Here is a 26426-nt window from a genome sequence, read left to right on the forward strand (position 1 = left end):
GTCTGTCTGGGATTCACAGAGTGCTTCTCTGTCACTGTCTGTCTGTGATTCACAGAGTGCTTCTCTGTCACTGTCTGTCTGGGATTCACAGAGTGCTTCTCTGTCACTGTCTGTCTGGGATTCACAGAGTGCTTCTCTGTCACTGTCTGTCTGGGATTCACAGAGTGCTTCTCTGTCACTGTCTGTCTGTGATTCACAGAGTGCTTCTCTGTCACTGTCTGTCTGGGATTCACAGAGTGCTTCTCTGTCACTGTCTGTCTGTGATTCACAGAGTGCTTCTCTGTCACTGTCTGTCTGGGATTCACAGAGTGCTTCTCTGTCACTGTCTGTCTGTGATTCACAGAGTGCTTCTCTGTCACTGTCTGTCTGGGATTCACAGAGTGCTTCTCTGTCACTGTCTGTCTGGGATTCACAGAGTGCTTCTCTGTCACTGTCTGTCTGGGATTCACAGAGTGCTTCTCTGTCACTGTGTGTCTGGGATTCACAGAGTGCTTCTCTGTCACTGTCTGTCTGGGATTCACAGAGTGCTTCTCTGTCACTGTCTGTCTGGGATTCACAGAGTGCTTCTCTGTCACTGTCTGTCTGTGATTCACAGAGCGCTTCTCTGTCACTGTCTGTCTGGGATTCACAGAGCGCTTCTCTGTCACTGTGTGTCTGGGATTCACAGAGTGCTTCTCTGTCACTGTCTGTCTGGGATTCACAGAGTGCTTCTCTGTCACTGTTGTCTGGGATTCACAGAGTGCTTCTCTGTCACTGTCTGTCTGGGATTCACAGAGTGCTTCTCTGTCACTGTCTGTCTGTGATTCACAGAGCGCTTCTCTGTCACTGTCTGTCTGGGATTCACAGAGCGCTTCTCTGCCACTGTCTGTCTGGGATTCACAGAGCGCTTCTCTGTCACTGTCTGTCTGGGATTCACAGAGTGTCTGTCTGTCTGTCTGTCTGTCTGTCTGTCTGTCTGTCTGTCTGTCTGTCTGTCTGTCTGTCTGTCTGTCTGTCTGTCTGTCTGTGCCACGCCCTATCTCTGCCATTGTTCCCTGCTCTCCTAACTTCCCGACTAACCTGGCAATGCAGAGAAAAAGGATTTTATAGTCAGTGGTTCATGACGTTGGCAAACTACTCTTTCCTCATTGGTCGCTTTTTTAACTGGCCCCACCATTGGCCAGTATCAGCCTGTGGCGAGAGATACGTCATCCTAGTGATGCGCATGCGCAGTGCGGTGCTCAGGGTCACTGACAATGCGCAGTAAGCAGGGGGAGGAGTAGGAGGAGACATGCGCGTGCGCGTTGGAGGGGCGGAAGCGGCGTGGGGGCACTGAGCACGCGCACTGAGTTCCGTGAAGGCCAGGGCAGAGATCTGCGCATGCTCAATACGGCTCAGGGTAAGGGCAGGGCTCCTGCGCCTGCGCACTTCTAGTCGGTGTGGTACTTCTGCCCGCGCCCTTCCGATTCCGGGATCCAGAGCCAGCCGGGGTCAGGAGCCGGTACCGAGGGCAGTCCCGGGATCCGCTATCCGCAACAGCTGTAAGAATCGGGGATCAATAACATGGGCGAGATCGGGGGAACACGGGCTACCCGGGATTAACTGAGGGGGGGGGACATGGGGTACCGGGGATTAACTGAGGGGGGGGGACATGGGGTACCGGGGATTAACTGAGGGGGGGGGAACATGGGGTACCGGGGATTAACTGAGGGGGGGGGGGCATGGGGTACCGGGGATTAACTGAGGGGGGGGGGGGGAACATGGGGTACCGGGGATTAACTGAGGGGGGGGGGAACATGGGGTACCGGGGATTAACTGAGGGGGGGGGGACATGGGGTACCGGGGATTAACTGAGGGGGGGGGAACATGGGGTACCGGGGATTAACTGAGGGGGGGGGGCATGGGGTACCGGGGATTAACTGAGGGGGGGGGGGAACATGGGGTACCGGGGATTAACTGAGGGGGGGGGAACATGGGGTACCGGGGATTAACTGAGGGGGGGGGAACATGGGGTACCGGGGATTAACTGAGGGGGGGGGCATGGGGTACCGGGGATTAACTGAGGGGGGGGGGGACATGGGGTACCGGGGATTAACTGAGGGGGGGACACGGGGTACCGGGGATTAACTGAGGAGGGGGGACACGGGGTACCGGGGATTAACTGAGGAGGGGGGACACGGGGTACCGGGGATTAATTGTGGAGGGGGGACACAGGATTAATTGAGGAGGGGGGGACACGGGTTACCCGGGATTCATTGAAGAGGGGGACACAGGATTAACTGAGGAGGGAGGGACACGGGGTACCGGGGATTAACTGAGGAGGGGGGACACGGGGTACCGGGGATTAATTGTGGAGGGGGGACACAGGATTAATTGAGGAGGGGGGGACACAGGTTACCCGGGATTCATTGAAGAGGGGGACACGGGATTAACTGAGGAGGGAGGGACACAGGGTACCGGGGATTAACTGAGGAGGGGGGACACGGGGTACCGGGGGTTAGCTGAGGAGGGGCGACACGGGGTATCCGTGATTAACTGAGCAGGGGGGACACGGGGTACCGGGGATTAACTGAGGAGGGGGGGACACGGGATTAATTGAGGGGAGGGGGAGACACAGGGTACCCGGGATTAACTGAGGGGAGGAGGGGACACGGGGTTCCGGGGATTAACTGAGGAGGGGGGACACGGGGTACCCGGGATTAATTGGGGAGGGGGGACACGGCATTAACTGAGGAGGGGGGACACGGGGTACCCGGCATTAACTGAGGAGGGGGAGACACGGGGTACCCGGCATTAACTGAGGAGGGGGAGACACGGGGTACCCTGGATTAACTGAGAGGAGGGGGGGGCACGGGGTACCCGGGATTAACTGAGGGGAGGGGGGGACACGGGGTTCCGGGGATTAAATGAGGGATGGTGGGACACGGGATTAACTGAGGGGGGGGGGAGACACGGGGTACCCGGGATTAATTGAGGAGGGGGGACACGGGATTAACTGAGGGGGGGGGGAGACACGGGGTACCCGGGATTAATTGAGGAGGGGGGACACGGGATTAATTGAGGAGGGGGGACACGGGATTAACTGAGGAGGGGGGGACACGGGGTACCCGGGATTAATTGAGGAGGGGGGACACGGGATTAACTGAGGAGGGGGGGACACGGGGTACCCGGGATTAATTGAGGAGGGGGGACACGGCATTAACTGAGGAGGGGGAGACACGGGTACCCGGGATTAACTGAGAGGAGGGGGGACACGGGGTACCCGGGATTAACTGAGAGGAGGGGGGGACACGGGGTACCCGGGATTAACTAAGGGGAGGGGGTTCCGGGGACACGGGATTAACTGAGGAGGGGGGGACACGGGGTACCCGGGATTAACTGAGGAGGGGGGGACACGGGATTAACTGAGGAGGGGGGGACACGGGGTACCCGGCATTAACTGAGGAGGGGGGACACGAGGTACCGGGGATTAACTGAGGAGGGGGGGGACACGAGGTACCGGGGATTAACTGAGGAGGGGGGGGGACACAGGGTACCGGGGATTAACTGAGGAGGGGGGACACGCGATTAATGGGGGAGGGAGGGACACGGGGTACCCGGGATTAACTGAGGAGGGTGGACACGGGGTACCCGGGATTAACTGAGGAGGGTGGACACGGGCTACCGGGGATTAATTGAGGGGGGACATGGGATTAATTGAGGAGGGGGGACACGGGGTACCTGGGATTAACTGAGGAGGGGGGACACGCGATTAATGGGGGAGGGAGGGACACGGGGTACCCGGGATTAACTGAGGGGAGGGGGGGGACACGGGGTTCCGGGGATTAACTGAGGGGTGGGGAGACACGGGATTAACTGAGGAGGGGGGACACGGGGTACCCGGGATTAATTGAGGAGGGGGGACACGGCATTAACTGAGGAGGGGGGGACACAGGGTACCCGGCATTAACTGAGGAGGGGGGGACACGGGGTACCCGGGATTAACTGAGGGGGGGACACGGGGTTCCGGGGATTAATTGAGGAGGGGGTACCCGGCATTAACTGAGGGGAGGGGGGGACACGGGGTACCCGGGATTAACTGAGGGGAGGGGGGGACACGGGGTACCCGGGATTAACTGAGGGGAGGGGGGGACATGGCATTAACTGAGGAGGGGGACACGGGGTACCCGGGATTAATTGAGGAGGGGGGACACGGGATTAACTGAGGAGGGGGGACACGGGGTACCGGGGATTAACTGAGGAGGGGGGACACGGGGTACCGGGGATTAACTGAGGAGGGGGGACACGTGATTAATGGGGGAGGGAAGGACACGGGGTACCCGGGATTAACTGAGGAGGGTGGACATGGGGTATCCGGGATTAACTGAGGAGGGTGGACATGGGGTACCCGGGATTAACTGAGGAGGGTGGACACGGGGTACCCGGGATTAACTGAGGAGGGGGGACACGGGCTACCGGGGAGTAATTGAGGAGGGGGGACATGGGATTAACTGAGGAGAGGGGGGACACGGGGTACCGGGGATTAACTGAGGAGAGGGGGGACACGGGGTACCGGGGATTAACTGAGGAGAGGGGGGACACGGGGTACCGGGGATTAACTGAGGAGAGGGGACCCGGGGCACCCGGGATTAACTGAGATGGGGGGGACCCGGGGCACCCGGGATTAACTGAGATGGGGGGACACGGGGTACCCGGGATTAACTGAGGAGGGGGGGACACGGGGTACCCGGGATTAACTGAGGAGGGGGGGACACGGGGTACCCGGGATTAACTGAGGAGGGGGGGACACGGGGTACCCGGGATTAACTGAGGAGGGGGGGACACGGGGTACCCGGGATTAACTGAGGAGGGGGGGACACGGGGTACCCGGGATTAACTGAGGAGGGGGGACACGGGGCACTCGGGATTAACTGAGTAGGGGGGGACACGGGGCACCCGGCAGGGGGGCATTACATACTCTGGATTAGCTGGCAGGGGGGCATTACATACTCTGGATTAGCTGGCAGGGGGGCATTACATACTCTGGATTAGCTGGCAGGGGGGCATTACATACTCTGGATTAGCTGGCAGGGGGGCATTACATACTCTGGATTAGCTGGCAGGGGGTCATTACATACTCTGGATTAGCTGGCAGGGGGTCATTACATACTCTGGATTAGCTGGCAGGGGGTCATTACATACTCTGGATTAGCTGGCAGGGGGTCACTGTATACACTGGATTAGCTGGCAGGGGGTCACTGTATACACTGGATTAGCTGGCAGGGGGTCACTACATACTCTGGATTAGCTGGCAGGGGGTCACTGCATACTCTGGATTAGCTGGCAGGGGGTCACTGCATACTCTGGATTAGCTGGCAGGGGGTCACTGCATACTCTGGATTAGCTGGCAGGGGGTCACTGCATACTCTGGATTAGCTGGCAGGGGGTCACTACATACTCTGGATTAGCTGGCAGGGGGTCACTACATACTCTGGATTAGCTGGCAGGGGGTCACTACATACTCTGGATTAGCTGGCAGGGGGTCACTACATACTCTGGATTAGCTGGCAGGGGGTCACTACATACTCTGGATTAGCTGGCAGGGGGTCACTACATACTCTGGATTAGCTGGCAGGGGGTCACTACATACTCTGGATTAGCTGGCAGGGGGTCACTACATACTCTGGATTAGCTGGCAGGGGGTCACTACATACTCTGGATTAGCTGGCAGGGGGTCATTACATACTCTGGATTAGCTGGCAGGGGGTCATTACATACTCTGGGTTAGCTGGCAGGGGGTCATTACATACTCTGGATTAGCTGGCAGGGGGTCATTACATACTCTGGATTAGCTGGCAGGGGGTCACTGTATACTCTGGATTAGCTGGCAGGGGGTCACTGTATACTCTGGATTAGCTGGCAGGGGGTCACTACATACTCTGGATTAGCTGGCAGGGGGTCACTACATACTCTGGATTAGCGGGGCGGGGGCCTGTAAATATCCTGGATTAGCAGGGAGGGGGTCAGTAAATATCCTGGATTAGCAGGGAGGGGGTCAGTAAATACTCTGGATTAGCAGGTAGGCATGGCAAAATTAGGGCATGTATCTGATTTCATCCTCTAACTGCTCAAGATATACATGTGGGGTATTTGTGTACACAGAACACGCAGCAGAATACAAATGTCTCTTTGAGGACAGGGCCATAATAGATAGGGCACACATGCAGTTCCCCTTAAATTTACGTACACTTATGTATGTGGAAAAAAATATAAAAAGTCAAATTTACTGTTACATTTTACAGAAATTGTTGACAAATTTGCCAAGTGTAATGACTTTAAAATGTTTTATATTAATTAGTCCACATTTTATACTTTTACAGTGTCCAATAGGGACATTGGTCCAGTAAATCAATCAGTGAAAATTGGAAATCTGTAAGACAGTAGCAGAGTGAGGAGTAGGGGATAATGGGATGGTAGTGATATGCACAGGATCTGTTAAATTCCAAGTGAAACGTGTAAACAGCAAAAATGAATAAGCTGCAGATTTGGTTTAATGAAAGGTGTCAGAATGCTCCGAGTTAAAAACCCTGGGGAGGTCTTCTTTCCTTAGATATGTGCTTTCACTGTAATGAAAGCTTATAGAGCAAATTATGTCAAAGTGTCAGTGACACTGTTGCATCAAATTTTTGGTGCAATTTAATAATTGTGGTGGTTTTTACCTGTTGTCTTTTAATACACCTTATTTTGCTATAATTTGCTTAATCTTTTATATACATTTCAGAGAACACCAGCATTAGGAATACATAACTGTATTTCTAAAGCTTTAGCTACACTTTTCAGCTACAAGGACCCTCTCTGCTGGGTTGATTTCATTCTCCAGCGAAGTCATTCTGATGGGGGAATCTAATGCACATGCACAGCAAGCACCGTATGCGTGCTAGGCCTTCCCCATTGGAATCCTCATGCAAAGAGGTTGTCTTCATTTTGCATTATAAACATTGCATTGCTCTGAAATTGTTATGTTTTACTTTGCAGGGTTAAGGGGACAGGGACACAGTGCCCAGACCACTTCAATGAGATGAAGTGGTCTGGGTGCCTGGAGTGACCCTTTAAAAGAAAACTGAGCAATGCATTAAAAAAAATAAAGTTGTAGATGATTTTCAATGTTTTTTTTTTTTCTATAGAATTGACTGTTCCCCTTTAAGTTTAGTGTGGTACAATGTTTTGATATTGCAGAATTCTTTGTAATCTGTTTATAGAAAATTGTTTAAATGCTGGCTATTGTAAGTGAATCCTGCATATAATTTCCTGTTGTTACCCTCCAACAGTTGGAGCAGAGCTTCCATCATGTATAGTAGTGGAGTGTAACACCATTAGAGTTTATGAAAGTCTATATGGAACTTTTAAGATCTGTGAATAAAATTCCCTGCAAAATGTTGGGGGCATGCAGTATAGGGACTTCCTGCCTCTGGTTGATGTGGCTTTGTATATAGGTGTTTCGGGGGGGGTGATTTGCTGTTGATTTTTCTGTTTTCTCTCCCCATATCCAGCGCAGCTGTATGGACTCTGAATCTCCATCATGGGGCACATGTTATCCAGGGTGTTTGGGAACAAGGAGATGCGGATTTTGATGTTGGGCCTTGATGCGGCTGGTAAGACCACCATTCTCTACAAACTCAAGCTTGGCCAGTCAGTTACCACCATCCCAACTGTGGGCTTCAATGTGGAGACTGTCACCTACAAGAATGTTAAATTCAACGTGTGGGATGTAGGTGGTCAGGACAAGATCCGTCCTCTATGGCGACACTACTACACCGGCACACAGGGCCTGATATTTGTGGTAGACTGTGCTGACCGAGACCGAATAGACGAGGCACGGCAGGAACTGCACCGTATTATAAACGACCGAGAGATGCGAGATGCAATCATTCTCATCTTCGCCAATAAACAGGATCTGGTAGATGCCATGAAACCCCATGAAATCCAAGAAAAGCTTGGACTGACTCGTATCAGAGACAGGAACTGGTACGTTCAGCCGTCTTGTGCCAACACTGGAGAAGGACTCTATGAGGGCCTTATGTGGCTAACTTCAAACTACAAATCGTAAAAACCTTTATTTCTATGGTGATTATTAATATTTTTTTTAATATATAATTTTTTTTTTTTTTACTTTTACATTTGGAAAGACTGACCCGCATAGCGGAATTGCTTTTCTTACTGCTCCACGGAGCTCTGTTTATCCAGACGAGGGGAGAGCATTGCGCTTTGTAATGAACGAAGAGGCACTGTTTGTATCGGAGATCTGTGGTTCTCTGCTGAAAGGGCCACAAAGGATATGGAGAGAGACTAAAGGCCCATTGTGGTATCTGCCTTAATTCTCAGCATACTAATGTATGACCGGGATATTTACTGAGCGTTTTTTCCATCTGACATACCTGAGCGTGTTCCCTGTCCTGTTACTAAGGGCTGGTGCTGTGGGATTGCTCCGTCCTTTGTTACAGGTTTCATGTCTACCATACAGTACAGGTGCCTGCAGACCCCATTTCTAGGCAATACGGTTACCCTCTAGTAATATATTCCCTGAATCTCAGCCCCATAACCTCTCATTAGTGTATGTTAAGGATCCTTAGAACACTAGGGGCACGGTTTGTCTCAATAATTGGGCCATTGAATATCTGCCTGCAACAATACCCCACACACTGCACGGTTTCAGGGTTTGCTACGGTGTGGCACTGCAAATGTCTGTCATCTTATACAGACTCCTAAAATGTTAGGCCAGACACAGCCATATGTGCAGCAAAATATCCCATGTCCAAAATGTATTGATTTTCTGCTTCAAACAGTATTTTGTTAATTTAACCCTGAGGTCTGATGTACATACTTGCAATTAATGATTAATCTAAAGAGCATAGACCTGTAGTACCCGGCCAAGTCCTGTCCACCCCCAGTCCATTCAGCATGCTCTCAGTTTTCATTCCAAGTCTTACGTTTATTTTGCACCACACATTCCCGCAGGACTTCACACATTTCTTGGTAAAACATGCTTTGGAAAGGTTCAGCGTGATTGCAATTGTCAATTTTTCTGATACAGCTTTATTTTTTACTTTTTAGCTTTTTTTCTGGGGCCATATCCCACGCCCCTCTTGCACTCATAATTTAAACCAGCTTTAATTATTAAAGAACTAAATACAAAATGTGTGTGACTGACCTTCCCTTCATTCCTAGTTAATAATTCAATTTGGGATGGTGCTAATTAACCCACTCAGTGCTGGGAGAACTGCAGTGGTAACAGTGTTAGGTCCTTGTCTGTCCATAGGCCCCATTTTTTTAGGGGTGTCCTATCTGCGAATGCCATGCTCTGTTTGTAATGAGCTGTGGTATTTGCACATGTCCTGATTGCCGTGTTTCCTATGCAGTGTTCCCTGTCCTGCTCAGTCTTCCAGTCCCGGGGGTAAAGTCCTGGTATTAGCACTGATCTCACAGGAGAGACCGGCTGCAATGCGAGTGGTATACTCGTTACTGACATGCACGGTTAAGCTATGCAGACCCCTTGCCATTGAAGGGATTTTCCAGCCCATCTCAGCACTTGTTTCGGTTACAGTGTCACACTTTTACTTACAATCATTTTCCTTTCATGTTCACTTAAAATGTCAACTATTAAATAATGTTCAAATGATGCATCAAAACTGTCTCCAGCTACGTGGTTATTTTTCCTATTTTGTTTAATATGGTGTGTGTGTGTAGTCTGTATTCTGCATTATGTGTTCGTAGAATACGGTGATTGGGTTTCCTGTTATCATAGACCCAACCAAGAAGGCGGATGTATGGGGTATAGATTCAATGGTTCAAGTGACCTAGAAGTTAATTTAATGGCTTTCTTACTATTTAAAAGCAGTCAACACAGACTGGTTTCGGAGTGTGTAGCACTACTAAAGGTTGCCCACCAAGTGTGGTAACCTTTGGCATTAATTGCATATCTGTGCGTGTGGTATTATTATTATTATATTTATAGAGCGCCGTCAAATTCCACAGCGCTTTACAATGGGTGGACGAACAGACATGTAGTTGTACCCAGACAAGTTGGACACACAGGAACTGAGGGGTTGAGGACCCTGCTCAATGAGCTTACATGCTAGAGGGAGTGGGGTAAAATGACACAAAAGGTAAGGATAGTATTAGACTAGTGACAGTTGCAGAAGAGGAATAAGTTGGCAGCTATTAACAGTTTAATTGATACGCTTTTATGAAGAAGTGGGTTTTTAACGATTTTTTTGAAGAGTGGAGACTGGGTGAGCATCTAACGGAGGAGGGAAGCGAGTTCCACAGGAACAGTGCAGCCCTCGAGAAATCTTGAAGGCGAGCATCAGAGGTGGGAGTACGGACAGAAGATAGACATAAGTCTTCAGCAGATCGTAAGGGCCTAGACGGGACATACTTGTGTATAAGGGAAGATAGGTGGGAGCAGCATTATCTAGAGATTTGGTACAACATACACAAGTGAGGCAGGTCCAGTGATGGCTGTAAGTACACTTACTCCCCGAGATTCGTAGCCAATGCTGGCATTCCACAGCCTTCACTGTTAGAATTGTAGGTTTATTTACTAAATGTCAAGTTGTAATGAATTGAAAAGTGAAAAATAGCCAAATTGCTATTTACTGCATATGAAATGGAGCATTCTCCATATTTACTGCCATTATACGTTAAGTAGATTAACCCCATATCAGTTGAGGGATCACTACAGGGTCAAGAACACAAACATGTATTCCTGACCCTATAGTGTTAAAACCATCATCTATAGGTCTTCCCTCCCTCTCCCTGGCCTCCCTAAATATAGTAAAATCTTACTTATATTAGAGTCTACAGATGCCTCTGATCTGCCTGCTTGGCTGACATCATCAGAAGTGATTCTGTAAGCCAATCACAATGCTTCCGCATAGGATTGGCTGAGACTGTTAAGGGGCAGAGCCAGCACAAGTCAGACACAGCCCTGTCCAATCAGCATCTCATAGACTCAATGCATCTCTATGAGGAAGGTTCAGTGTCTGCATGCAGAGGGTGGAGACACTGAATGTTTGGATGCATACTAGACAGGACTGCCCAAGGAAGTGGCTCTAGCAGCTACCTTAGGAGTGTCCAGTGAAGTTATCACTAGACTGTGATGTAAACACTGCATTTTCTCTGAAAAGACTGTTTACAGCAAAAAGCCTGAAGGTAATGATTCTACTCACCAGAACAAATTCAATAAGCTGTAGTTGTTCTAGTGACTATAGGGCAGTGAGTGCATGCTGTATGAGTGGTGCTATTAATTCCATTCAGTACCCGCTCCCTGTGGATACACCCCACTTCATTGCACACAGCTGCTGACCATCAGATATGGAGGCCACACTCATCTGCTCACATCAACTTTCAGCAGGCATCTTGGAGGAACCTGGCAGACTATACAGCCCACTGCATAGTTCTTGGGGTTTACTGGCTAAACAACGAACTGCAAATGTAGGACAATAGAGCTGAGCGAGAAAATCTTTTAGATATTTTTTTCTGTTTTGGCCTACAGTTAGCAGTTCCTGGTTTGGTGAATTAAAACCCTGTATTTCTATACCTGAACCTGCTGTCAGTGTTTTGCTGGTAAGAGTCCTTTAAACTAGTTATGCCTGTGTTTATTTTAATGTTATTCCTGGGCTATCCAGGCCAACAAAATGTTAGCCAACCTAGGATTTTAATTGATTTAAATAAGCAATAACTGGGTTTCTCTTGCATGATTACCTTTGTGTAGCCATAGACCACTGAACAAGGGCAGACTCTGCTTGACTTCGGACAATCGAGTACAAATCACAGTGATCCAAGAATAAAAAAAATATATATGATAAACCGCTATAGAAAAATAAGAAATCTGCACAATATAAAGCGACTGATTGCAGCGCATGTTCCCAAACCAGGAACTGACCTTAATACTGTAGGAAGTTACTCTCTAAATTCTGAACTGCAGTGAACTTCTGAATAATGGAGGCAAAAACAACCGATTAGGAAGTATTCCCCAAAACAGTTACAGTTTGACTATTTTAGCCTAGTCTGAATTTTTCTATCTTGAATTGAATTCACTGCATTTCAGTTTGTATCATTACAGGTCATAGTATTAATATTACAGTGTATTGGATTATTACAGTTTACAGGGTATTTCTCTAAAGTGAGAAATGTGGGGAATTCAAGGTGATTTTAACATTTAATTTGAGTACCTGAACTGAAAGGCTAGCTGATTTGGAGAAATGTTCCACTTTTTGATTTATTTAGACTTTTAAATTTGAAATTCACTTTGAATTCCCTACAATAATTGCTTTATTAAATAACCGTGATATTGTATTATTAAAGGAACCCCACAGCCGGGAAGCTCCCTACACTCCCTGTACTGAGCTAACCCAGGAGGCCATGTAGGACAAGCAGCTGACACACTCAGCCAGTGAGCTGGCCTTGCACAGCTCAGGGAAGGTAACAGACGCTCTTTGTTAGAGCTTGGGGCTCCTGAGGACCCAAGATTAGTTGTCAAACAGTAACAGTATGGCTTGTTACACTGGAAGGGTGACAGGGCACCATAACCACTTCATCATTCGCTACAATTCACTGTATTATGGTATGTGTTATCACCGCTTACAATATTATTACTCCCCAGAAGGGATAGACCAATTATTGGTTCCACAGTTTATTAGAGCCGATAGTCAGCATTTTACTGACAATCCTGTCTTCACACGCTGCCTTCTGCATCTAGAAACTCTAGCCGTCGCCCAATGAAGCGCCATGTCATGACCTAATGTCACCCCTTTCTGTGAGTCCCTCCGTGTGGAGCTTAGCTGAAGGCAGGGAGGTGAGACCGAATAATCTACTTGTGTAATGTACTGTCTGACAGTGATAGGAGTGTGATTGCTGCCAGCAAGTTCAGTTAATGCCAGATTAATCGGCCCAAAAGGTGACCAATAATTTGTATCAGCATTGTCTCTGGAAAAATTATATTGGTTCCTGCTACCCAGTGTATTATTTACAGGATATTGTATTATTACAACTTTTTTCTTTAATGAAATTACTTGCAACAGCTCAATTATATATCCTATCCATTGAAAAGAATAAATTGATATTTAGTTATATTCCTCATGAATAAAGGTCCTGGTAAAATCTGGGTGTTGGGCGATACATTAATATCAAGGCATGTGGTGACATGGGATGCTGTAGATTGTAGGATATATGGTCTGGGAAGGATGAATAGAGTGTAACATACAGTTCTGTGTATGGATACGTACGATGGTGAGGTACCTAGCGCTTGTTAGATCCGAGTATGCCGGCTGGTACTTTCAAACCAGAGTCTCTACTATCTGGCAGTAACTAGGTATAGGTCAGGGAAGGGTACAGTCCTCAAACTGGTATGGCGGTGAGTCAGTATGTAAAATATGAAGACAGAATATAATGTAGCATATTCTATAGGTAAAATAATTAACACAATTTTCTGGAGCTTATGTTCAGCTCCAGATATATGCGCCTGGGCGTTCTCCGCCTGTGGATATGTCGCTCAGCTTGGTTCCTTGTAGATGGTAGGTCAGGGTCAAGCATCAGACTCTCAAGCGTTCAGAGGTATTGCCCTCAAAATTGCAGTGTCACAGATATTCATCAAATACATCAAATAAGAATAAAACAGAAAAATAGTGCTCTCTGTTTTGTTGTTGTAAAAACAAAATAAGAGTTATACTCCCAAAAGGAGAGCAAAAAAATAGGTTTTTGCTCAATCCTGTGTAGCGTAGGTGGTTTCCCTACACTACACAGGATTGAGCAAAAACCTAATTAATTTATTATGTTACCTCACCACCTATAGAAAATACTACATTATATTCTGTTTGCTGTCCAGTTTGACTACAGCCAGAAGGCGCTGCTTCCCTGTACCCTTTCCTGACCAGTAGTGTGTATGGGTTAACACAAGGTAGCATGGCCTGGGAAGGGTTAACACAAGGTAGCATGGCTTGGGAAGGGTTAACAGGCTATTTACTAAAGTGACCATTGTTGAGAATTTGAAGTGAATTTCAGATTTAGGGCTAAAACAGGCGAACAGGAAAACTTCTCCAAGTCAGCCATGATTTCAGTTTGGCTACTCTGTCCTTAAATACGAAATTCCGGACATTTCTCAGTTTAGTAAATGCCTGTAACTCCAATGGAATAACAAAGCATGGAAAGGATTAACACAGCATGGGAACGGGTTAACACACAGGATAACAGCATGGGAAGGGTAAACACGGGATAACACAAGCAGGGAGAATACCGCAAGGGAAGGGTTAACACACAGGATAATACGGCATGGAAGGGTAAACACGGGATAACAAAACAGGAAGGGATAATACGGCACGGGAAGGGTTAACACACGAGATAATACGGCACAGGAAGGGTTAACCCGGGATAATATGGCATGGGAAGGGTTAACACACAGGATAATACGGCACGGGAAGGGTTAACACACAGGATAATACAGCATGGGAAGGGTTAACCCACGGGATAATACGGGAAGGGTTAACCCACGGGATAATACGGCACGGGAAGGGTTAACCCACGGGATAATACGGCACGGGAAGGGTTAACCCACGGGATAATACGGCACGGGAAGGGTTAACACACGGGATAATACGGCACGGGAAGGGTTAACACACGGGATAATACAGCATGGGAAGGGTTAACACAGGACAATACAGCATGGGAAGGGTTAACACAGGACAATACGGCAGGGGAAGGGTTAGCCCGGGATAATACGGCACGGGAAGGGTTAACACACAGGATAATACGGCACAGGAAGGGTTAACCCGGGTTAATACTGCAGGGGAAGGGATAACCCGGGATAATACGGCGCGGGAAGGGTTAACCCGGGATAATACGGCGCGGGAAAGGTTAACCCGGGATAATACGGCGCGGGAAGGGTTAACCTGGGATAATACGGCACGGGAAGGGTTAACCCGGGATAATACGGCCGGGGAAGGGTTAACCCGGGATAATACGGCACGGGAAGGGTTAACCTGGGTTAATACGGCAGGGGAAGGGATAACCCGGGATAATACGGCGCGGAAAGGGTTAACCCGGGATAATACGGCGTGGGAAGGGTTAACACGGGTTAATACTGCAGGGGAAGGGATAACCCGGGATAATACGGCACAGGAAGGGTTAATCCGGGTTAATACAGCAGGGGAAGGGATAACCCGGGATAATACGTTGCGGAAAGGGTTAACCCGGGATAATACGGTGCGGGAAGGGTTAATACTGCAGGGGAAGGGATAACCCGGGATAATACGGCGCGGAAAGGGTTAACCCGGGATAATACGGCGCGGGAAGGGTTAACCCGGGTTAATACGGCACGGGAAGGGTTAACCCGGGATAATACGGCGCGGGAAGGGTTAACCCGGGATAATACGGCGCGGGAAGGGTTAACCCGGGATAATATTGCACGGGAAGGGTTAACCCGGGATAATACGGCACGGGAAGGGTTAACCCGGGATAATACGGCGCGGGAAGGGTTAACCCGGGATAATATTGCACGGGAAGGGTTAACCCGTGATAATACGGCGCGGGAAGGGTTAACCCGGGATAATACGGCAGAGGAAGGATTAACACGGCACGGGGAGGGTTAATGGAGTGGCGGGTGCCCGGGGGGGAGCACACTCCGGGCCCGCTCACTGCACACCGTGCGCTCACACTGAGGCGCCATTACACAATGACTGAGCGACACAAGATGGCGGCACTCTCGCGCTAAAAGACAGCAAATCAGGGCTCGTAAACGCCAATCGCCAGCTGTAGCTGCATTGATTGGCGGTTTTCTCCACCAATCACAGCGGCAGCCGAGAACCCAAGATCCCGCCTTCCTTTGAGTTTAGTTTACAGTCCAGCCAATAGGCGGCGTGGGCGTGTCCTGCAATAGCCAATGAGTGAGCGGACTGTGGGACCGGCAGGCGTCTGGCCCTATCAGTGGCTGGCCTGTGGGCGTGGCGTCGCGGGTTTTGCCCGGCGCCATGTTGCGGCCAGCTCAGTCCCGGCGGAACTCTGAAGATGGCGGCAGCTGCGGCGGTTGGAGGAAGAACTAATTTTTACGGGACCGAGGGCGGACGTGCCCCCAAGAGGCAAAAGACGGACGGGACTGACGACAGCGTGGCGGCCTCCGTGGTGAGAGATCCGGGTGTGACCGGCCGCAGTGCTTATAGTACCGGCCGCCCATTGTGGCCCTCTGCGGGCAGCTCCGGGGTGGGGGAGAGGGGGGGCTGCAGCCCTGTGTGGCCCGCTCGCGGTACAGGCTCTCCCTCATTGATTGAGTACCTACAGGCCGGCTCCATTCATTGTGTCTGGTGTTGGTGTGTATGGTGTATGTATGCGGTGTGTTAGTGTAGAGGGCCCTCGTGGCCGGCCATTGTCCTGGAATCTCCCGCATTTCACTGTGTGAACACGTTCTATGGATGTTACAGAATCCCCGCCCGCCTGAGTGTCTGAGATGGCTTAGAGATTCCTAAAGCGGTATAACAGGGGGGGATGGGAGCTCTCCTCTCCATAGATTGCCCTACACTGTCTGAATTTGGGGGGCTTTGTTTGACTTGTTTGTGATGTTCGTAGTTTCATTGTCTCCCTTTATCTTTTACAGGAAGGATATGACGACCCTCACAAGACCCCGGCATCACCGGTGGTCCATGTGAGGGGTCTCATTGATGGAGTGATCGAGTCTGATCTTGCTGAGGCTCTCCAGGAGTTTGGAGCAATCAGGTATGGCATTTATAATATCCTTTGTGATGACCTTGTGGGATTACATGATGCATTGGTTTTGTTCTTTGTGTTTGTGCTGTATGGAGAACATTCCTTAAAGGGCTACTCAAACCCTATTATTGGCCTTAGTAACCCATACTGTACAGGTCCTGGTGGCTGGGGAATATTGCACCAGCATGCTGAATCCAACTTTGTATGGAGCCCATTGTCTCACTGAGCTCTGTCTGCTGCTAAAGGTGCAACATCCAGCAGTTTTAGTGCCCAGAGTGGCTAAGGGAACAATGCTTGCTAATCCCATCTCCTACAACATTGAGGCATGATCTCCTCCATCTTTGGGGAGGGGGGCTTTACATCATGCATAATATAAGTGATGACTCCAAAATGCCAGAGAAATAAGCAGTGAGACTATAACAAAACTGCTTCACTGTACTAAAGTTGTTTTGGTAACACTATAGTCCCCTGAACAACTTTAGCTTAATGAAGCAGTTTTGGTGTATATAACATGCCCCTGCAGCCTCACTGCTCAATCCGCTGCCATTTAGGAGTTAAATCCCTTTGTTTATGAACCCTAGTCACACCTCCCTACATGTGACTTGCACAGCCTTTCAACACTTCCTGTAAAGAGAACCCTATTTAGGCTTTCTTTATTGCAAGTTCTGTTTAATCACATACAGGAGGCTTTTGCAGGGTCTAGCAAACTATTAACATAGCAGGGGATAAGAAAATCTTAATTAAAGTTCAATTATAGATTGAGATACAATTATTTAAGGTAAATTACATCTGTTTGAAAGTGAAACCTTTTTTTTATGCAGGCTCTGTCAATCATAGCCAGGGGAGGTATGGCTAGGGCTGCATAAACAGAAACAAAGTGATTTAACTCCTAAATGACAGTGAATTGAGACGTGAAACAGCGGGAGAATGATCTATACACTAAAACTGCTTTATTTAGCTAAAGTAATTTAGGTGACTATAGTGTTCCTTTAAATACAGCTATCTTTGTACGGTTATTATATAATGTTGGTCTGTCAGGGAGAATTATCATGGGAGTCTAGGGAGCATGCCTGTTCACTCTAATTGATCTTTAGGATTGATTCAAAGACCAACCGTTGTAAGATGGTTACATAGTATGGGGGGGGGTCCATTCTACTTTTCATGCATTTGACTCCATCTACATGGTAACTTGGTATTCTTGTCTTTTCTGTAGCTATGTGGTGGTGATGCCTAAAAAAAGGCAAGCCCTGGTGGAGTATGAGGATATCCTGGGTGCTTGCAACGCAGTTAATTATGCTGCAGACAACCAGATCTACGTGGCTGGTCATCCAGCATTTGTAAACTACTCCACCAGTCAGAAGATCTCACGCCCAGTGGATTCAGGAGACGATTCAAGGGGTGTCAACAACGTGCTTCTCTTTACCATCCTCAACCCCATCTATTCTATCACTACGGTAAGGTCCCCTCGCTCTTTCAAGGTCAGGGTGTTCAGTTTTGGGGTTAGTGTTATCCTGTTTGTTAATAACAAAATATGTATGGGGTAGTTGCCTCTCTGCTTCTTTTATCTAACTTTTTTCTTGTTAAAATTGGGTGTCAATTCTTGTGGGCTTTTTGTATTTGAGTGTCTGCTCCTGTGATCTGTCTGTATAGTTTGTATTATAGTAACTGCTGGTGACTAGTTTTTCAATATGGATTTTTCAGGACGTATTGTACACCATCTGTAACCCATGTGGACCTGTCCAGCGCATTGTCATCTTCCGAAAGAACGGTGTCCAGGCCATGGTTGAATATCCTTATCTTAAGTCTAATTTAGCTGTTGCTGAATTCACTCTTTACTCCTTTTTGATAGAATAGCACAAGTTGGTCCTTTGACATCTTCAGATTTCCATGTGAATAAAATATAATAAACATAGCTGTAAATAGTTCTTGATGTTCTGTATACAGAATCTTCCTCAAATGTTAAACTATTCCTTGACTCCATGTACATTTGACTCCGTGCAAAGTGCCCAGCGTGCCAAGGCTTCTCTGAACGGTGCGGACATCTACTCTGGTTGTTGCACTCTAAAGATAGAATATGCCAAGGTGAGTGTGTGCTTGACATTCTGCTCATGTGAAGTCTGTTTGGTTTATATAAAGGTCCTCACGTCCTCACGTCCTCTTTCCTCAGCCTACCCGACTGAATGTATTTAAAAATGACCAGGATACGTGGGATTACACCAACCCCTCCCTGAGTGGCCAAGGTAAATCATTGTCATAGCTTTCTCAATGTGTATACATGCTTTCAATTAGCCCATGATAAAATGCACTAGAGTGGCTCCTCACGCTCTGTAATGCCATGGCTTGGTCTCCTGGTCAACAAACTGCTATTGAACATTTTAGTCTAGTTACCCATCCAGCAGCTTAGCCTGCCAGCCTTCCTCATGTAATCTTTACTAAGGAAGTGATGGTGTGCTCTTTGACTTAGGCAGCAGATTTTTGCGCCAAAGTTCAAGCCATGGCATTACATGACCAACCTAACACATTTCTTTTCCAAGGTACATATTAGATTCCATGTGCAGAGGTCAGCTTAGTGCTGCCTGATACGAAGGTGCTTTCTTTCAAACTGGCCCCAATGGTGGCTTATATTTGGGGGGCATATCCCAGCTCACTCTTGGGGTTCAGGTCTGACAGGCCCTCGTCTGCACATTGCTTTATAAACACACAGTGTAGTGAGGCAGTATGAAGACACTCATCGCAGAAATACAAGGCCATCTGCAGAGGTCAGACACGGAAAACATCACATGGTGAACAAGAGAAACTTGCTGAAACTGGGGCTGCAATACGCTACAGCAGGCATGTAACAAGCACAATGAGACTGCTCCCAACACAGCACAGAGACCGCTCAACATTACAGCAGACATGTAACAGGTACAGAAACTGAGTTACACGCCATAGCCATGTATTCACAAGGAACACAGTTATGTAACAGCCACAGACGTGTGTCACTGCATGGCTGGCAGTGACGAGTCGGAACATGCACCATTTAACATATCGTGAGTCTCCAAGCCCCACAGACAGTCTCTTCACCAACCTCAGATCAGTGGGTCAAGTCGAGAAGAGCCGAACATAGCCTCATTACCATTTCAAGATACAGGATGTGCCTCCCTGCCCCTTACCTTCAGTGTGTGCGGGGGGCCGCATCTCCATGACAAGAGACACACTACAAGCACATGGAGCACACAGAACACGGAAACACGTTAGCAACACGTGAGCCTTTTTGAGAATGACCGTTGTTTTCTTTCCGTGTAACTCATGACTATAAAACCATGTGATGCAGGGTCGCTGAGTGTGTATGGCGGGGTGGCATCTTTCAGAGCTCTGCTTACGCACACACGAGGTATCCAATGGTAAGAGAAATACAGATATGTTATGGTCACAGTTGGACCTTGTGCTCTTCTGTAAGTAACCTTTTATCAATCTCCTCTCAAATGAACTGTCTTGTGTTAATGGGGTCTCAATTGTGGGGCTGTAATTCAGCGTTTTAAAGGGTGTACTGTGTATCGGGGTCATTGGGGAAAATGGGAGGAGTTATTAAATGGGGAGGTCCAGTCTAATGCAGCTCAGGAGCCCTGATCCATAGTCCCCGTAACTGGGAAGGGAGTGGTTGTTTCTCGGCCCTTGTGGGAGCTTTCTGATTATTGGTTAAATGGGCGGTGGTCCATAGTGGGCTTTAGTGGGCATGTAGTTTTTTTACATCCTGATTGATCTGTTGCTCATCTGCAGGTGATCCTTCTGGAAACCCTAACAAACGGCAGAGGAACCCCCCGCTATTGGGAGATCATCCTGCTGAATATGGTAAGAACAGCTCCTGCCCTGCAAGAATTCTGTGCATTAAAGACTTCTGAACCCTAAGTGATTCTCCATGGGATTACATGCCAATACATTACAGCAACCTGAAACTGTAATGCTCTGCAATTTGCTACATAACATTTTCTTTTGAGCAAGATTACATTTTATGAAAGTTGGTTTATACTGCATCAAAGTGGCCAATGGCTGCACTGTGTTTTCTTCACCTTTATTATTCACCCTCTTAAACTTTACTACTTTTAATGTTTTCATCTAAATGACTGACTGCATCTTGCAACTATCACATTTCTTAGTTGGAGGACCACATGGAGCCTACCATGGACATTATCACGAAGAAGCCTATGGTCCCCCACCTCCACACTACGAAGGTCGTAGGATGGGCCCCCCACAAGTTGGAGGTCTACGTAGGGGAACACCCAGCCGCTATGGCCCACAATATGGCCATCCTCCACCACCACCAGAGTACGGCCCACATGCAGATAGCCCAGTGCTGATGGTGTATGGCCTGGACCCGACAAAGACTAACTGTGACAGGGTATTCAATGTATTCTGTTTGTACGGAAATGTGGAGAAGGTGAGGCACTTGTACATTATTCTACAGTTGAGCATATGGGGTTTATGGTCAATGTCTAACCGTGATGTGTTTGCCTCCCAGGTCAAGTTCATGAAGAGTAAGCCTGGGGCTGCCATGGTGGAAATGGCCGATGGATATGCTGTTGACAGAGCTCTCTCTCACCTCAACAACAACTTCATGTTTGGGCAGAAGCTGAGTGTGTGGTGAGTTACAAGCTGTTGCCTGCTCGCTTTCCTTCTGTTTGACCTTGATACGCTCTAAACTGCTCTGCTTTACAAAGGGTTATTCACAAAGTGTGCATTTTTAGGGTTTCAACAAAGCTTTAAATTTTTGGTGCAAAATCAGGAGACGTTATCTCTCAATCTTCAGTTTGGCTACGTGGGTTTGGCACTTAGAGTATTGGACAGTATCTTCAAATTTCTCCAATACTCGATATGAACAGGAATTGTCCTGTGGGAAATTAGTACTTTCAGATGGGACATGTGCGTATCAAAATGGTGAAATGCACACTGTAGAAACTGAAATCTAACGTGGTGATGTCAACTGCTGTAACTCTGCTGTGCTGCACCCACCATTAGCGGGTCCCTTGGGCTTACTGCTGCTGTCTCCACTGTGAGCATTTAGCATTTAAGGAAATCTTAATACTTATAAGGTGCCTACAGTAAAATCACTGACACAGGGAAACATGTTTATATATGGATCAGTGTCCTTGTCTCCTCCATCCTATAGAATACCTCCGTGTCTAGCTTAAAGTATTCTGTTGCTAATCCGGTCTGCTTCTCTCCAGTGTATCCAAGCAACAATCAATTGTACCAGGTCAGTCCTATGGCTTGGAGGATGGTTCTTCCAGCTTTAAGGCTTTCAGCGGTTCCCGTAACAATCGTTTCACATCCCCGGAACAGGCAGCAAAGAACAGAATCCAGCAACCAAGTAACGTCCTGCATTTCTTTAATGCTCCTCCTGATGTGACTGGGCAGAACTTCTATGAGGTGAGTGACTGGACTGGTGGTGACCCTTTGAAAGTGCATGTTGTATTGGGTGTTGTGTTTTATGTTTATTTTCACTATCGTCCTAGATCTGTGAAGAACTGGGTGTGAAGAAGCCATCCTCCGTCAAGGTGTTTACTGGCAAACGTAAGTTTTGAAAATCCCCTTCTTAAAGGCTAAACCTAAAATCTTTGACGTTGCAAACAATATGCTATTGCCCTGTCTGCTGCATTCTCTGCCTAAAGAGGTTCGGGTACTCTAGGCACCAAAACCACTCAAGCCCATTTCCTTGCTCAGAGCTGGGGATTGACATGCATAGCTGAGTTTGTATGTAAAACTGGTGTGGAAGGGGAGCAGCATATTTAGGTCCATGGTCATGGTTTGGACATAGGGCTTGCAAACACTCACTTCCAGGGCGCAATGCATAAAGTTTGTGCTGAGAGCAAGGAGTAGTACGTCCTGGTTCTCTGAACTAGGTGAGCTGTGCCATAAAACTTATCTTGTGAGTTTCACAGATTTTGACACATGGCGGTAGGGCCAAAATATTGATGGCACTTTAGATATTAGACACCAGGTACTAGGGCTCGACCAACATTGTGTTTTTTTGTTTTTAGATTTGATACCGATACAATAATCTTTCAGGCCGATAGCGGATAACTCAGATACCGATATTCTGTACATTTACCATTTTAAAAAACTATTTCTACACAAATCTACTGTTAACTGAACATGTTTGTTTCTTTTTGCAAATTTAAGGTAAATGCACAGAATATACATGATAGACAGAATTTTTTGTTTTCAAGAATATATGGAGCGGATGCAGGGAGTATTTAGTGAATGCAGTGTTTGCGTAATGTGGGTGGGTAGGTATGTTAAGTGTGTAAAATGAGGGGGAGAGCCTTTTTATTTTAATGTTTTGGTTCCCGCTCCCTGCTTCGTACCTGGCCTGGGAGGGGGAATATGACATTCCCTGGTGGTCCGGTGGCATGGACTTTGCGGAGGGGGCCCAGCACACTCTTACTTACCTTCCCAGCAGCTCCCCTGTCTAACTCTTGCTGCCTCCGGAGGGTTGCCATGGAAACCAGTGGCAACACTGACGGTCGCGAGAGTTAGACAGGGGAGCTGCTGGGAAGGTAAGAGTGTGCTGGGCCCCCCAGGACCCTGATGGCGGCCCTGGTCTGCAGTATCCATATCTTTATTGGTCAATACCGATATTGATGAAGATACAGGTCAATTCCTACCAGGTACCAAAAATCACTACAGCCTACTAAAGACCTGTAGATAATTTTGTTTTTTGTCTCTTGCATGTTAGTCTGTCACTAGGCGGTCTGTTTCTAATCTTACAATTCAGAATTGAGCTGACTGAAACTTTACCTCTTTCTCAGCAGGTGAACGGAGCTCTTCAGGTCTTTTGGAGTGGGAAGCAAAAGGTGATGCTCTGGAGTCACTCAGTCTCCTCAATCACTTCCAAATGAAGAATCCAAGTAAGTACTGCCTAGAGATTTGTTGCTTCCCTGCCCCATGTCTGTGTGAAGCTGAGACTGGATTTCCAATTCCTGCAGTCTTCGTTGATCTGAGTGTTGACCCTTCATGTTGTGAATGTTAAGTTGAAGGCTGTATCCTGTGTACTAATGGCTTTTCACTTCACAGATGGCCCTTACCCGTACACCCTGAAACTGTGCTTCTCCACTGCCCAGCATGCATCCTAACCGCGAGGAGGGACTACTGCATCGATAAAACCTGCCGCTAATGTTTAGTACTAGTGCGCCTTTTTATGTTGGATGTTTGGGAGGGAGGGAGGGGGGTTGTGACTTATTTTTATTTTTTGTATTGTATGATTGTGAGTGCGTTGAGCATATCTCAATAAATATCTGGGGAAAACCTGCGTCTGAGTTTAATAGTATGGAAAAATGCGATCTGGAAAAACTGTATCCTGGCTCCTGACTGGCCAACTAGCGTTATTAATGGCTCCACCATTAAAGGATCACTATAGGGTCAGGAACACAAACATGTATTCCTGACCCTATAGTGTTAAAACAACCATCTAGCCACCCTGGTCGTCCCCTCATGCCTCCATAAATATAGTAAAAAATCTTACTGTATTCAAGCCTGAAGCTGTAACTCTGCATGCTGTTAGACTCAGAAAAACAAGCAGTCTGCTGCCATCATCACAAGTGGTAGCCTGATCCAATCACAATGCTTCTCCATAGGATTGGCTGAGACTGACAAGAGGCAGATCCAGCACAAGTCAAACACAGCCCTGGTCAATCAGCATCTCCCACATAGAGATGAATTGAATCAATGAATCTCTATGAGGAAAGTTCAGTGTCTGCATGCAGAGGGAGGAGATACTGAATGTTTGGATGCATTTTAGGCAGCCATGACCCAGGAAGGATCTCTAACAGCCATCTGAGGAGTGGCCAGTGAAGTTACCACTAGGCTGTAATGTAAACACTGCATTTTCTCTGAAAAGACCGTGTTTACAGCAAAAAGCCTGAAGGTAATGATTCTACTCACCAGAACAAATTCAATAAGCTGTAGTTGTGCTGGTGACTAGTGTCCCTTAAGATTCAACTTTATTGTCACTGTATCTTGTATGTAGAAGGGCAATGAAACAGTTGGCCTCTGAACGGAAATGCAGCAGTGATTTATAAAATACTATTTAAATGTATTACCAGTGTAGGCTTTCCAGTTCATACTTAATAGGGCAATTCGCTAATACTTAAGAATACATTACTACCAATTTCCAGCCTAATAGGACTTTAACATTAACACATGACCCATAACTCAAAGTAAAGTAAAAAAAAAATTGTTACTGCCATTCAGGTAATACTCCAGGCAAATATATACCCAATCTTTGACATATCTTAATCACGTGACACAAATGCTTAATGTAAGCCCACAGCTGTATGCATAAAGTGCAAAATACAAGCACATAAACCATGTAGTCAGGGAATGCAGGGTAGCAGCACCTTAAGTGTGTTCAACTCCAAGATGGAAAGATGTGTAAACAGAGGATAAATAAAATGGAATATGGTGCAGTATTTGATGCTGGTGACGATAAATAAAAAGGAAATGCAATTACAATCATCTGGAGCTTGAAATTTGCTCCACATATATGCGGTTGGACTGTACGATCCCTGTGTACATAGTGGTACATAGGCATGGCATGGAAATACGTTGCACTATTTTATAAGGAAAATGAAGTAGAGTAAAACAGGATAACCTAGATTAGGTGTAAGCTTTCACGGAGTGTTTTGAAGTGTCTGTTTGGACAGGGTGATATCGTTCAGTGAGAAAACAAGGGTCACCTGTCTGAGCAATAAATGTAGGTTAAGCTAGGAGACTTATAAAATCTACTAATGTATTAGCATAATAGTGTTAAACCATATATGATTTATGTTGCGTTCGTGCTGCTGGGTTTGCATTAGCCTAGGTTAGATTTTGTCAGGAGACTTAGCTTGGATGGCAGCCAGCACCCAAAATTGGTAAGTCAGCCGATATCCTGGCTGGGCACCCATCTTCATGTGTAAATAGTGCACTGTATTGAGACCTGCTGCTTGTCAGAGGCAAGTCACCCTCCAGGCCTGTTCCAGAGCCTGCACCCTGTTGCCACAAACTTGGCGTCTCCCTGCGTCCAAAGTCTTCCCATCTGGGAAATTGTGGAGAGATGTATCGTGTTGGAGTACGTTTTGTTCCCTTCCTCATATGTGGCCGGTGTTTTGGGGGTATTCCCCAGTTAGCCGTAGGCCCAGGAAGGCATACAGTAGGATGTTACGCTGTTCGTGTAATTATAAAAATATGTAAACCACACAAATGGGATATGTATATATGAGCAGATTAGAAATAATACAAATGGCAACTAATAAAAATCCTAAAAGGACTAGCAAGTGCTTTAAAAAAAAACAGGTCTTACAATACAGACTCCAATAGCGTTTTTCAGAGGAAAGATTGAAACCGTAATTTTATTTACTGTAAATTCTATTTTCCTTCGAGTAGTGGAAGTACTGGAATTAGTGGCTAGTGACCTCCATTAAAGGCCAAGAAGCTCAGCAATAATTAAATATTAAAATTCCTGCATAATTACGTACAGATAGCCGTTCTGCAAACCATCCCCATTTATCTAAAGACACTGCGACCAAATACTGCAAAAATAATTTATTATCCAAATGGGAGGCAAAAGGCCGTACTGCCACTGCATTAAGAAAAATAGAATTTACGCTAAGTTTACGCCGGCGGTCCACGAAGCAAAGGGGATACTGGATCCAGGGTGATGCTGGCTTGACAAGCTGCAGTCCCCTGGAGGAGAG

The 26426-nt window shown here is 47.3% G+C and overlaps 3 protein-coding genes across 4 annotated transcripts in view; 2 read left to right on the plus strand and 1 right to left on the minus strand.

Moving 5' to 3' along the window:
- The window catches only part of MRPS12 (mitochondrial ribosomal protein S12), a 295484-nt gene extending 271202 nt beyond the window's left edge, over positions 1–24282 (minus strand). Inside the window, exon 1 of the mRNA XM_063431261.1 lies at positions 24271–24282. The gene's annotated coding sequence lies outside the window, so the exon portion shown is untranslated. The remainder of the gene's footprint in view (positions 1–24270) is intronic.
- Positions 1389–9644, plus strand: LOC134572334 (ADP-ribosylation factor 6-like). The gene is made up of 2 exons (XM_063431233.1): positions 1389–1520; positions 7509–9644. The coding sequence occupies exon 2, from the start codon at positions 7538–7540 to the stop codon at positions 8063–8065; it is 528 nt and encodes a 175-aa protein (XP_063287303.1). The 5' UTR covers positions 1389–1520; positions 7509–7537; the 3' UTR covers positions 8066–9644.
- Positions 15974–24001, plus strand: HNRNPL (heterogeneous nuclear ribonucleoprotein L). Of its 2 annotated transcripts, none has more exons than XM_063431234.1 (13): positions 15974–16131; positions 16601–16719; positions 17924–18164; positions 18412–18497; positions 18696–18792; positions 18878–18950; positions 20473–20544; positions 20850–21130; positions 21212–21333; positions 21918–22119; positions 22206–22263; positions 23502–23600; positions 23767–24001. In XM_063431234.1, the coding sequence occupies exons 1-13, from the start codon at positions 16018–16020 to the stop codon at positions 23823–23825; spliced, it is 1623 nt and encodes a 540-aa protein (XP_063287304.1). In that variant the 5' UTR covers positions 15974–16017; the 3' UTR covers positions 23826–24001. The 2 variants fall into 2 exon arrangements, with proteins under 2 accessions (XP_063287304.1, XP_063287305.1); XM_063431235.1 differs by having other exon boundaries at positions 23505–23600.
- Positions 24283–26426: the final 2144 nt, after the last annotated feature.

Source organism: Pelobates fuscus, chromosome 9 (assembly GCF_036172605.1).
Source record: "Pelobates fuscus isolate aPelFus1 chromosome 9, aPelFus1.pri, whole genome shotgun sequence".
NCBI classification, from domain to species: Eukaryota; Metazoa; Chordata; class Amphibia; order Anura; family Pelobatidae; genus Pelobates; species Pelobates fuscus.

Coding starts and splice junctions, on each gene's coding strand:
- HNRNPL (XM_063431234.1), top strand. CDS start 16,018: ATGGCGGCAGCTGCGGCGGTTGGAGGAAGAACTAATTTTTACGGGACC. Junction 18,951..20,472: donor CCCCTCCCTGAGTGGCCAAG/GTAAATCATTGT, acceptor GCTCATCTGCAG/GTGATCCTTCTGGAAACCCT. Junction 22,120..22,205: donor CTGGGCAGAACTTCTATGAG/GTGAGTGACTGG, acceptor CTATCGTCCTAG/ATCTGTGAAGAACTGGGTGT.
- LOC134572334 (XM_063431233.1), top strand. CDS start 7,538: ATGGGGCACATGTTATCCAGGGTGTTTGGGAACAAGGAGATGCGGATT.